General features: G+C 35.3%; 1 protein-coding gene across 1 annotated transcript; it reads right to left on the bottom strand.

Annotated features, from left to right (window-relative positions):
• LOC111801749 (lethal(2) giant larvae protein homolog SRO77) lies at positions 1–12,516 on the bottom strand. Its single transcript, XM_023685891.1, has 24 exons — positions 12,153–12,516; positions 11,672–11,799; positions 11,259–11,343; positions 10,913–10,966; positions 10,675–10,766; positions 10,471–10,574; positions 9,577–9,652; positions 8,312–8,741; positions 6,603–6,935; positions 6,344–6,514; positions 6,100–6,198; positions 5,938–6,010; positions 4,562–4,689; positions 3,857–4,133; positions 3,534–3,748; positions 3,332–3,456; positions 2,922–3,042; positions 2,436–2,491; positions 2,238–2,328; positions 1,952–2,144; positions 1,795–1,863; positions 1,616–1,719; positions 1,480–1,542; positions 1–380 (listed from the first exon to the last, which is right to left on the bottom strand). The coding sequence occupies exons 1-24, from the start codon at positions 12,216–12,218 to the stop codon at positions 273–275; spliced, it is 3,261 nt and encodes a 1,086-aa protein (XP_023541659.1). The 5' UTR covers positions 12,219–12,516; the 3' UTR covers positions 1–272.
• Between the last annotated feature and the right edge of the window lie 1,791 nt (positions 12,517–14,307).

Genomic DNA, 14,307 nt, shown 5'->3' with positions numbered 1-14,307 from the left:
AAGTTAAATAAATTTTACATTTCATTAATACTCAGAAAAGTATTGTACAGATTTGTTTTGATACAAACTGAAAGATAATTACATTTGTAGATCCAGAGGAGGGGGAAGCTTTGTTACAGTTCAGATGATGTTTGTTTAGCAGATGAATGACTATGATGCAGCTATGTTTCTATGAAAAGATAACAAAAAAAGGGCCTCTGTTGCAGAAATTATGATTATGTACAGAAGACCTTTGAGCAAGTAAAATATAATATAATATACCAATTTGCACCTCACAGTTGCCACCATTTACGATTTTCCATTCTCTTTGCCAGTTCCTTCGCCATATCTGCAAAGCTCTCAGCTCCATTCTGCAGTTCTTCGGTTCTTTCCCTGAGTTTCTGGAGTCAATTGAACAGGACAAGTAAGAGGTTGCATTCATTGTGTGCCACATTCTTACTAAATTGATATTCAAATATAAAAGATGAAGAACTACCAGATATTTGAGGTGTACGTGAACGGTGGGATCTCATATTGGTTGGAGAGGGGAACGAAACATTTCTTATAAGTGTGTGGAAACCTCTTCCTAGTAAACGTGTTTTAAACCTTGAGGGGAAGCTCATAAGGAAAAGTTTAAAGAGGACAATATTTACTAGTGGTAGGCTTAGACCATTGCAAATGTATCAAAGCCAGACACTATGTAGTGTGCCAGCGAGAACGTTGGGCCCCAAAAGGGGTGGATTGGGAGATCCCACGTCGGTTGGAGAGGGGTACGAAGCATTCCTTCTAAGAGGTGTGTAAACCTCTCCCTAGTAGACGCGTTTTAAAACATTGAGGGAAAGCCCAAAGAAGACAATATCTACCAGCAATGAGCTTAGACGGTTACATGAACCCTCCCCCTCTTTGGCAATCTCACTCAAGTCTAAGCCAACTAATCTACCCCCTTTTCCCCAAATAATTTAATACGATATGTTGATCGTCCAGAATCCCGCTCCAGCTGAACAGGAGACTATTTCATATATGGTTTTGACTAATCAAACAACGGACTATAGTTTACAACGAAGTAGTTCGATGGTGGTGATCATCCTAATGAGTTTTGCAGTTGGGGACAGCTACATTAAGTTGTTTCAGACATCCAAAATAGAGAATAATCATGGAGCAAATGTGAGATCCCACACAGATTGAGGAGGAGAACGAAACATTCTTTATAAGGATGTGGAAACCTCTCCCTAACAGACGTTTAAAAAACCTAAAGGGAAAGTCCAAAAAAGACAATATCTGATAGCGGGGGGCTTGGACGGCTATAGCAAATGTATTAGTTTGCTATAAGAATCTAAATCTCTCGAAGTTAAAGCTACGATATTTCCCTATTTGAAAGAGACACCTAACAGTTAATGATCCATATATCACAGCATTTTATGGCATTCATATCTCATGAGCAACCAAAACCTATAATGTAAGATGTAAAAATAGAACAAGGCTATTAATTGAAAAACATACATCAAGCTTCTGCTGGCGTTCTAATAGCTTATTCCTGGCTTCTTCAGCTGCCGTAGAAGCACTCTGGAAAGAGTCTTAGCAGTCAGAGAAAATTCAAAGAAACGTAAAAACCATTCCAAATCATCATAACTAATACCTCAGCTTTTCTGTATTTGGCCTTAATTTCTTCAGCTGTCCTCATCTTAGGTTGTGAGTCAGTACTACCACCTTCAAATAACTTTTCCTTCTCCGACCTCTTGCCTTCATCGACGTCCAAATGTAAGTGTAAAATGTAATACAAATCAAGAAAATACCAGCAGATGAGAGTACTAATACCTTCCTTTTCATTCTTGTTTTTCTTCGGTGAAAACCGCACGACTAAAGGTTCATCAATTTCAATGTCATCTGCATCAGAAACCAATGCAGATTCAGAAGAATAATAGAAAGGTATTAAAGGTGGTAAAGGAGTACAATATAAGCGCAAGAACACAACCTATGTCAAGCTCAATGACGCCTAGCTCATCTGTGACACCTTTGGAAGGCTTTAAAAATGGAGGATATGAGAACAAACTTTCCAGATGTGAATCATTCAGTTTACAAAGGCTTAAAGGGTCCACATTGTTTTCCACTTTACCGCCCTTGAAGCCCTTAACAACACTATCTAAAAACCCAGAAACAGTAGCATCCTTTGACAGTTGAAACGACACGAAATGAGACATTCGGATAGAAGACTTTTGAAAACAGCATTAGAAAATGGCATGAAAGTAGAGCAATATTACTTGTTTGTTCTGGCTTGGGTAAAAGTTATTCGAGGCCTCTGTAGCAGCTGCAAGGACTTCGTCGTGGAGGGAAGGGAACGACTCGGGGATCCTAAAAATGAAGAATAACACCTCAAATTGATGAAAAGCTTGAAAGGAAGAAGACACACTGATCTCCTCATAACACGCACACACACACTATGATATTGGGAGAAAAACCTGAAAGCATTTTCGTAGATCAATAGAGACACTACAGCAAACTCAGTCCCATTTAACTGTAAAATCAAATCATAGTACGAGTAAGTAAAACACTCATGATACAAAGCTATCAATCTAAATTAAGCTACTCATGATCATCGGTTTGATAGTAAGCCAAAACAAACTGCAGACAAATTGATGGTACATCTAGAAGCAACACGCGTAAGAAGATCGAGAAATCCAAATAAATGCAGTGCAAGAAATATGCATATTTGGGTTCACATACATATGTTAATTTTTCTTCCATGGTGTTTTTACAATTAAAAAACGAAAATTTGTTTGAATACTAAAGAGAATAGCACAAAGAAAGTAATATGATAAAGTGTGAATAAAAAGAAGATAGTGGAAATTCCACATAAAAGAGAGCAGGCAGTGAATAATAAGATTTTCATTGGTAATATAAACTGAGATAAAATATTTCGACTAGAGAATTAGGGGAGAGAGAACCAGCATGATTTGGCCATCATCAGAAGAACATATTGTTTTCTCCATGTTTGTCTTGAAGCTCCACCGTAGAATTGAGGTCAAGGAACTTTCCCACACCACTTGCTCAAGATTTTGGAAGGATCTGCTTAGAGATGGAAGCCTAACTATTAATACAACCAAGGTACCATTGCTTAAGCTAAAACAGGTAATATGCATGGTTTCCAAGTTAGGATATACCAATGTTATAAGAGAAAAAGAAAAAGAAAATGCAAAAGAAGACAATATAGAAACTTTGTTCCTCTCAATAGTTTAGAGAATAATTAAATCCAGTTCTCAAAATATTTTTTTTACCATAATTTCTCAGGAAAACTCAAGTTTTGATTCTTAATTCTTAAAAATTGGCACAAAAGATAGCACGCTCGGAACTTCACCTGATCTCAACCACACCATTTTGATAAAGAACAACCAAGCCAGACACTTTGCCGTCCTTCTTTAACATTGTAGTCCAACAACATGGCTTTGAAAGATTCACTTTCTGTAAAAACTTATTCTCACCCTATAATAAGGACGCTCAACATTTTAGCAAAAACAGATTAGAAATGGAGGAAGCATGGTAAGAAAACCAGAGGGCACCTCATTCATAAGCTTCAATGGGTGCAGGTATAAAGCTGTCTCACAGCAAAGCAAAACAAACAAGTTAGCAATTCCACTGGAGGTATCGGCTCCAACTTCATGCAATGTACGTCCAGAGTGGGCATTGGCAGGTACAGAATAGCTTTCTCCAGTGATCTTTGGGGTGCTCGGTGCATGAGCTACACTGAGTGCTTCAGGTGATAAGTAGTCACTCTCTGAACAAAAACTTGATGTGACTACAACAAATTTAAGAGTAGCAAGAGTAGAGAAATGAAAAGAAACAGAAACGTTTTTTTTTTCTTTCGTTCTAATGAAATACATACCAATAATATTCATAGATATTGAACTCGACTCCTTTGCATATGTTGATTGAAAGCTGATGATTTCACCGTTGGTACTATCGAGGACAGCTAAATATGAATTTTTGGTCATTGCGAGCAAAATTCCCTTTTTGGGTGGAATAGACTCATCAGAACGAGCCTCCAAGTGATTTGTATCTGGAAATGATTTGATCGCCAAAGATATGACTGGAGATCTTGAGTTCGACACGTCATTTGTCAGATACAGCAGTGATAATGTGTTAGTATCAAACACTGCAACCTGTTATAAATATTCAAGAGTGATCCAGAATGTATTTGATAGGACTTCGTTTCAATTATCAACAATTTTGGCTAAGCAAGAGAGGACTAGAGAGCCTGTGAGCCTCACAAAAAGATACCAAAAGTATACCCCATTTCGATTGAACAATCCCTTAAAGACCCAAATACTCAGTGCTCTGCGACCTAACTAAGAATATTCATCAGAGCCCACAAAATCACCCAAGCACATGCCCCTACATAGTAGGAATAGTCACAGACACGCCCTTACATATTACATGGCTCTCCCATTTTCACTTTCTTGTGCGTATAAAACTACGTGATTTGGGATCTATTGGTATTATGCTTATGCTTGAGAATACTCGGGGCAGTAGATAGATCAATGAATTTTGACACTTCAACAAATAAACATGATGTGCACGATAAACTCACCTGTCCACATTCAAATCCAACAGCAAGTACGGCTCCACAGTTCTCAAAACTTAGAGTGCTAACAGAAGAATTTACAACAGAAAACACAGCTGCGCATTGGATTCCTTCTCCACCATGCGTATTATGAACTACAAGCACGTTAGAAATAAACAAATATCATTCATTGAAATACAGTAATAATCCATGTGTCATGCTACTTTGGGAGAAAGGAAAAATAAAAGTTCTTACGCTTATAGGCCCAATTGTCTCTTACTTACACTCGACAACCAACTGGCTGCCTTCATTTTTTTTTTATAAGAGACAATTTCATTGATGATTGAAATTTACAAAAGAGATGTAATATCCATGGTGTTTACAAAAGACTTTCCCAATTTGCAACGAGGGAGGTATAACTATAGGAAGTAAAAATATTAGACAGTTTACCAACTGGCTGCCTTCATTCACTCGGCCGCATCTTGTATGGCCTACTCTTACTAACAAACGGGGTGGGGGTGGGGGTGGGGGTGGGGGTGGGGGTGGGTTCCTAACACTACTGCTGACTACTGCTGAGCTGAGCTGAGCTTTAGTTCAAAACTTGGCTGAAGTGGTAAAGAGCAGGCTGGGCTTTAGATTGGTATCCCATCTACCTTCAAATGAGTGCCAACCTTCTCCATTCATTCCATTCCAGAGAAAGGGCCATAAAAGTTACGAAACCAACTTTTGCATTTGACTACAAAGAAGCATGGTTGATAAGGTAACCTTAGAAATACCAAGTCCCCTACTAGACATTCCACGTCTCTATGGTGCTTTACAACATTAGCTTTCATGGCTTGTTGAGCTCATATGATTTGAAACTTGAGACCACCCAAAATGACAACCTCCTCTTTATATTTCTAATCAATTCCGTTGAAAATGATGCTCTAGTCATACCAATAAAGAAGGAACTGGGCCATACAACAGTTTGAACGAAGTATTTCTGGTGAAGACATGGTAAGAAGTGTTATCCTAGTATTCCATCCATGACGCTCATTTAGCCCAACTTTTGGCTTATCAAATGCAAAACATCATAGATAGACTCCAAACATTTGTTGATCACTCTTCACATGTCATCTACGTAGTCATATACCATGCTATAATCCTATATGGAATGATTGTCATTTAAAGTTCGCACAGCTCTTGCCAAAGAACACTAGTAAACACGTGGGTAGGCTTTTAGTATGCCAGGTAGCCCCCACATCTCCTTAATGAATATTTGTTTCAAAGGTCATACATTAACTAGCTAGCCTTTAGCCATTTTCTTCTAATCCAAAATACATCCGAGTACTAAGGATATTGCTGAAGGTAACTCTAGAAAACTATAGTTATCAATAGAGTGAATTTTAAGTACAAAAATATACCTTCGTTCTTAGTCTCTGTCACATAGTGTAAACTTGCCCCTTCCGAGCTCCCAATTAGTTTGTAAAGACGAACCTACAAACTCCCAAATGTAGATATAGTGACCTAATCATTTATTTCAACTCTCTGAAAAGAAGGGAACTTAAAAGAATAAATGACATTACCAGACCACATTCATTGCCCGCAGCTACGGATAGAGTGACCGAGCAAAAGTCCAAAGCTGATATCGAAGCACTTAAACCAGCAATATTTAAACCAATTACCTGTACATGAGATGCATGCCATATTCAAAAGTGCTCTACAGATGAAACTCATGAATTTGCTCATAACCTAACATAAACAAAAGAGTTTATCTGCAGAATATAATATAATTGGAACTTGCAAGAAAACATAGCATGAAATACAAACCTCAGGCTCAAAAGAGAAAATAAGTGAGAAGGATGGATATGTTGCATCCCATATTCGAATTGAGCCATCTTGGTAACCAGCTATATAAACTCTCTCAACCTGATAATCTTCAGCATCATGGAGTTGACATGGTATACCACCAGTCAAAGGCCACATTGTATCCCTCGGAACCTGAGTACGATGTTTTGCGATTTTTAACTGTAAATTATTTTCTTTCACTATTAAATTAGGTTGACTAATCATATAAAAGTTAGAATACCTCATTCAGAGCCCTGAAGACCGTTTTCTCTCTATGAATGAAACCCAACTTCGCAACCATTACACGTGGTTCAATATTGGGTATTACCATAGGATATTGCAGGCCAGAACCAGAAGATATTTTCTTTAGCTGAGACATTATGCTAGACAAGTAAGCATTATCATAAGCATGCAGCTGTCCAGGATTGGCCAGTACAAATAGGAAAGTGCCTCTTTTCGTTTCACCAACGTTAGGTGATAAAACGATATCCGCAAAAGAACCATCAAGTGTTAGATCAACACGTTCCATGCATTTTAAGCTTTTCATTCCAGGAGACCAATCGAGGCTTAGAATCTGTAACAAGAACAATCATATTATGATATGAAGCAATACATAGTAACAGAAAAAAGTAAGTTGACAAAAATATGCAAAGATTTAATGAAGAAACAAACTAAAGTTTTACTATGCATTGATTATAGGACTCAAATTAGTGAAAACATGAAGAATATGTTCGTTTTATTCTACATTCTATGTAAGTACATATTCAAGCAGAAGATTCTAGAGTGCTCCTATAATTTTGCGTTATAATGCCCCAACACATGATCGTGGGGCCTTCTAGATTTCCAACACATCACAAAGTAGTCCAATTTTCCATTAACAACATATATAACAGAAACCATTACACGTGGTTCAATATTGGGTATTACCATAGGATATTGCAGGCCAGAACCAGAAGATATTTTCTTTAGCTGAGACATTATGCTAGACAAGTAAGCATTATCATAAGCATGCAGCTGTCCAGGATTGGCCAGTACAAATAGGAAAGTGCCTCTTTTCGTTTCACCAACGTTAGGTGATAAAACGATATCCGCAAAAGAACCATCAAGTGTTAGATCAACACGTTCCATGCATTTTAAGCTTTTCATTCCAGGAGACCAATCGAGGCTTAGAATCTGTAACAAGAACAATCATATTATGATATGAAGCAATACATAGTAACAGAAAAAAGTAAGTTGACAAAAATATGCAAAGATTTAATGAAGAAACAAACTAAAGTTTTACTATGCATTGATTATAGGACTCAAATTAGTGAAAACATGAAGAATATGTTCGTTTTATTCTACATTCTATGTAAGTACATATTCAAGCAGAAGATTCTAGAGTGCTCCTATAATTTTGCGTTATAATGCCCCAACACATGATCGTGGGGCCTTCTAGATTTCCAACACATCACAAAGTAGTCCAATTTTCCATTAACAACATATATAACAGTCACCCAAAACATACAGAAAACATATACACAAGTTCGATCATAGCAAGTCATATTATATAAAAACAAGCTTATAATGCATATTGAAAGATTTCTAGACTAAGTTGTTCATCTCTTCTAACAAAGCTTCACTTGCAAGTCTTGCCTACAATTTTCTATGAAATCTTGTTAGTCTTTTCCTTTCTTATACAACATTGATTATTGGAATAAACAGCCAAATGGGGAACACCAAAGGGCAGGACCCGAAGCCTCTATAATAGAATTGGAAGAAACCCACAAAGCTACATTGATGTGTACAACATAGTAGCCTCACAAGCTTGTTAATTTGCATTCCAACTAACGATTATAAGTTTAAACTTGAAGCATCTTCTTTTCCACCTTTCTTAAATCACATACGAAATAGAAAACTATGCAACTATAATGGAGAGGTAGAAAGACTAAAATTTAGTGCACATCATACAGTAAGCACTTCCGGAGATCCGATTTCATCACCACCATATACAAAAAGCTCCCCCTTGTGATTTTGCAACTCACTTGGAGACCAACGCAAAAGAATCACAGGCAGTCTTCTATCGCCTGATGATAACTGAAGCTTGACAGCATTATTACGAGATTGATTAACTTGCTGATCTTTGGAAGAGGTAACATTTGAAAAATTCCAAAATAAGATATCTCCATCAACATAGCCAACAGCTAGGATCGACCCATCACTTGTTACCCAACAAAGAGAGCTTATTTCTTTCTCCAATTCAAGGTCTGATACATCTGTAGAGTGATTAGTTATGTTACTCTCCGTCAATTCAAGGTCCTTGTGACCTCTTACTAACACAGCTCGATCTTCAGAAGCATCCCAGAGAACAAGCAAGCCATTTTCATATGCAATCAGCACTCTGTAAAAGATGACATGCCATAAATTTTACATAGAACAAAATAAAATTTATTAAGTGTATTGAGCCAAGTTACATTCATGAAAATAAAAGCTTATTAGGTCTTCCCATGTGAACACATATACTAGAAATAGAAATGTAAGAGGAGAGTATAAAAATATTGAACATGAAGAAATCTCTGTACATGGTCATTGAGTACTAGAGTCGAAGGAATCTAAGGGGTCTTTCGGGGGGTTTACCCCATGGGTTTAAATAAACTCGAGTCCTAAAATGGCACATGTTTTCTCTCTCTCATGCACACCGTTTCAGTCCTCCCACCGTTCTCTCAAGATTTGCGTTTTTCTCTTTTTTTCATCCATGTATGCCAACACAAACAGACAAACTTACTTAAATCTAGGACAAATTCTCAACCCATGCACCTCCACCCCCAACCCCACACTGAAAAGACTTCATAACTACATGGAAAAAGAAAAGGGGGAGGGGGGACTCAGTGTGTACTTCCGAGCTCCAGTCTCAGTAACTAGATGAAAAGAAACACTCACTTGGAAGCATCGGAGAAGATCTAAGCACTCTTTGGGTTAAAAATCATGATAAAGGAAAGGTATCAATTTTGAGGTCAAACAGAGACTAATCCAAGGTCACAATCAAAGCCTTAAAAGACTTAAGAGTTTATTACCCAAGGGCTTCCAAGCACTATGTGGCTATTAGAGTTTTCAACCCACAAGTACCTTCACAAAATCATCCTATATTCAAATAACAGCCCAACAAACTACTTCATAAATAGTGGGTAAAGGCTTTGAACGGGGAAACAAGAGGCAAAGTTAAAATATTTTCTTGCCTATTTCCAAGAGAACAAGGTTGAAGGAGAACTCCAACAACAGAAGTTTGATCAGGCAGTTCCACACCAGTTACCTCTGAGAAATCAAACATATAATACATGTCAGTATGATCTACAAATTCAGAGCTACTTTATCATCCCAATCTCATTTACAATAACAAAAAACAAAAGAACAAAAGAAATTTGAAGGTGAAATGAATCGAGTATTTTGACTGGCTCAAAGCTCAGAAGTCCTTTCCTCTAAAATGCACTGGCTCAAACTATTCTTTCTAATCCTAAATAATAAGTCTTAAACTCATAAAATGTGTCCATTAAACATTCAGTAACAAGTTTAATCGTCATTTCATTACTAAGAAATTGTCCACAGCCTAATTTATGCAATACAAATGAACTGACCAGGTGGAACTCTTATTTTACTGAATTTGCAAACAACACATGCTACATTCTATTATTATCAATTTATATGTAAAGCAATTAAGATGAGACAAGGAGTTATCGGATTATAAGATAACCACGTAACTACCATCGTAAAGCACATCAAAGGTATAAATGATAAAACTATTCATTACATCTTCTTTCTCCTCAACCATATAAACCCTCTTTGGTGCAGCTTTATATATATATACACGAGTGTTCAAATTTGCTTACATGCACCTCAACTTTTTTCATGACAATCGCTTGACCCTACTTGTAGGATATTAAACCCAGATAAGTAGCCACCAAGACTTTAATCCATTTCCGTCGAGCCTTTTACCATTTACCTTGGGTGTCCACTAGGGATGCAATTTAATATTTAAGATGACAACTATGGTTGAAACTAAGAATCTACATAATGTAGACAAGATCACATGAGATTTTAGAGATGCTTTAATCCACATAAAAAGAAAATATTACCAGATATGACATTTGAAGTAAGATAGTAGGGTAATAGTTTGATTTTTCTTTCTTCAGCATCAAACTTTAAGACAGCCACCATAGCATATTCACTTCCTACATACCTGAATACAATGACAGGTCATCATTTTCATTTATTTTCAATTAATAAGTTCAAAACAATTTTTTTTTTAACAAAGAAAATAATTTATGCCGGTACCGTACATGTAGCAGGTGCCATAAAGTACAGAGAAGGCCGTTATATTGGACTCCCATCGTAAAGTAGAAACTAACTGCCTACGCTCCAATTCCCAAACCTAACATTACCATACACATTAGTAACTGGTGGAAAAGAAACTACAGAAAAAAAAAGAATGAAACAAGCTTACTCGACAAATATAGTACAGAAACTGCAAATGCCTCTAGGTAACTGATAAAAAGTTAATAATGTCGAGACTCTAACCTGGATTTCATTATCGTTCGATATGCTTACTAGAAAACCTTGATTGTGTAAGAACTGTAAAAATGAACAAAAGTAAACGTTAAAATGTTGTGATGTCGGAATATCAGCGATGTATATGGAAGTACCAACCAGACGAGAAACTTACAGGCTAAAATGCATGCGTTTGCTCAATCCAATAAACATAATATGTCATCCAAGCCATAAAATTCATTTAAAGTTTCGTAAACCATGCGAGACGTGAATGATATAACAAAACTACGACGTTCATCCGATTGAAGAAAATGCTTAATGCTGTAGGCATGGGTAAAGGATAGACTATTTTTTTTTCTAAACCATAATTAGAGACCTCCAAATTTTTAAATGGCAATGGTTTAGTAGAAGTGAAAATAGCTTCAATGCTGTCACCACCAAGAACTTTTATTCGACCATCCCTGCAGCAAGAAAGACCAAGAATTAAAACAACAACTAAGAATGGTTGAACATATTTCCTTCCAGATAAGAATGGTTGGAATTCATTCCATTCCATTCCACTCTTCAAATGCTAAGACACTGAACCATCACTCAAGTCACTTTCCCACTTGCAAAAATTTCAACAAATTGGAATTAATGAAAATCTTAAAGGGGTTATGAATACATTATCCATAATAATTTGAAAGTAGAACAATAACTAATGATTAATGATAAATAATCAATGACCTTTAAAGCAATAACTAATGATTAGTGATGAATAATCTTCCAAAAGGTAGCAAGCTAACTTACAGTGTTCCCACAGCTAAAAGACTTTGTATGGGGTCATAAGCAAGAATAGATGCAGTAGGCGGGATCCCATAGTGAAGAGTGACCCGTGGGACCAAATCAGCTGCACCCAATACTCCCTTCTGGGCCCTCTGCCATCAAAAGAACATTTAAGTGAAACTCTAATGGTGATTGTAAATTATAATATAGCTCAAAAACCATATGCTAGGCAGCTAGGCACGTGAAAATAAACCATTTCTATTGAGCCCCAAAGCACAAATTAATCATGCTCAACATAACTTTACAGGCCTAGCATTGAGTAACACACATAATAGAAACGGTGCAAAAGGAAATAATTGATCTCGAAATAAATTTTCCTCATGATTGCACCATAGTTCAAGCTGAATTCATGGATACCCATCAACGATTGTTGAGTTAAGCAAAAGAATGTTTAAATCCAAAAGGGTGCGGGAGAAAAATGCGAAGAACTTTCGAATTAACCTACCGGAGAATGAGCTGACGTCGATGAAGATTGTTGATCGACGGGTTTATGAAAGAATTTGGAAAACATGGCGGATTAACCAAAAACAGGGACTGTGTTCGGTTTGGCGTTGATCTTCTTCGAAATGTAACTTGATTCTTGATTCTCGTCGGCCTTCGGGTTATGGGTATTGTTCAAAAGATGAAGATAACGCATCGAATGAAGAAATCTCTTCTCAGAAAAACAATGGAATTGGATGGTAATACGGATGGGGTTCTAAACAGAGCTTGCTTGATCTCCCGGCAAAAAGAAAAGTTCGGACTCCTGAAATCTAAATTGCCTGGTCCACGCCGGGAAAAACTCTATTAGGACTTTGTTTTTTCTTCTACATATTCTTCATAATGTTTTTCAATTAACCATTTATCCATTTTATTTTATAAATCTTAAGCAATTCTTAACTGTTTCTTTTATGAACCGATATAGTATTGAAAATCTTTCCAATATTACTACAAATTTTCTCATCCATAGTTGAACAACTTTAAAAAAAATATATTACAAAAAAAAAAATTGTAATTGGATTTGAAAAGTCAATAATACCCTTAAACGTTCAATAACCCACTAAATATTATAAGAATTTGACAAAGTAATATTGTCATCAATGTATCTTTCTTTTTGTATATTAAATTTGGACGTATTAACTTAACTATTAACATACAATCTTCTTGAAATATTTAAGTCCCAACGTCTCTAGATGATTTTATTATTATTATTTTTGCTACTTTATGCATGTGTATGGGTCATGTGTAGAGAAGTAATGCACATCTAATTGTACTTGGGAAAGAAGTGATCCCAATGACACTCGGGTTTTAAATTTCATTAGTCTTAATAATGATGGTCATATTGTATGTGTTTTCATTTCACCCATCTCACTGATCATGTCGTTTGTTGAATCATTTTAAAATGTTCAACCTATTTTATTTATTTATTTATTTATTATTATTTTTATGGTTGATAATATTAATATATTAATGTGTAAATTATTGTTATACTTGCCTTTAAATGTATTTTCGAAAATAAAGTGGACTAATGATGAAAATGAAAGATTACTCAAAACTTGAACTATATAGGTGTAATAAAAACTAAAGTTAATGAAAAGGAAGTAAATTAAAAATAACAATAGAAAATATAACGTAATTTTGTATTTATTTTCAGTAAACTATGAATTTATGATTGGTTATGAATTGTTCGACTATTCTTTGTGGCGGAAAAATAATTAATCAATTATAAAATTAACCATCCACCTAGATATATAAATAGAGTATAAACTTAAAATATTTATAAAAATTAATATAGAATTATGTTATTTTAACGTAAATAAATTTTTAGGCTAAATTAATAAAAAAAAAATACTATAAATTTTAGATTTGGTCTAAAAAAAAATAATTTTGAACTCTCAAAATAGAAAAATGTAAAAAAAAAAAAAAATACATTTAAATTTTTAAAAACAATAGAAATAAACCCTCTAAACTTTCAAAAGAGTTTAAAAATACTCTTCAATTTGTAAAATATTTAAAAATTAATTTTAAAATTTGAAAAGTTTCATCCCTATCAAATTTTTATTAAAAAAAAAAACTTTAAATATTAATAAAAAGTTTAAAATATTATTTACCACGTTTAAAAAAATATTTATGGACGTTCAAAGTAATATTAAAAGTTTAGAATTGGTAAGGGAGGGGTAAAAAAAAAATCATTAAATTCACAGTGTTAAATGATTTTCTTTTAAAATAAAATTTAAGTTGAAAATTATTGATGAATTTTTTTAATTTTTAAGATATTTTTGAAAAAAATTGAAAAGCATTATTAAAACTTATAAAAAAAATTAAAAATATTTTTTGGAACAAATTGCAAAACTTATATATTTTTATGATTTAACCCTTTTTAAATAACAACTTACCGTTCACTCGCCGTCTCCATTCCCCACTTTCCGTCATCGTTCGCCGTCTCACAGTCGTCAAAGGAACAAGGGCTTAGTCCAGACCAATGGGTTCCATCGCCGTCACGAACGAACGCCTGCCGCATTAGACTTTTCCCTCTCCTTCGTCATTTCTCAATCCGCCGTCGTAATACAGAAGACTTTTCATAGCCATAGCCGATTTCACAATTTGCAGAAGACTTGCCT

Source organism: Cucurbita pepo, chromosome LG01 (genome assembly GCF_002806865.2).
Source record: "Cucurbita pepo subsp. pepo cultivar mu-cu-16 chromosome LG01, ASM280686v2, whole genome shotgun sequence".
NCBI classification, from domain to species: Eukaryota; Viridiplantae; Streptophyta; class Magnoliopsida; order Cucurbitales; family Cucurbitaceae; genus Cucurbita; species Cucurbita pepo.
This window is presented reverse-complemented; position numbering and strand designations above follow the sequence as displayed.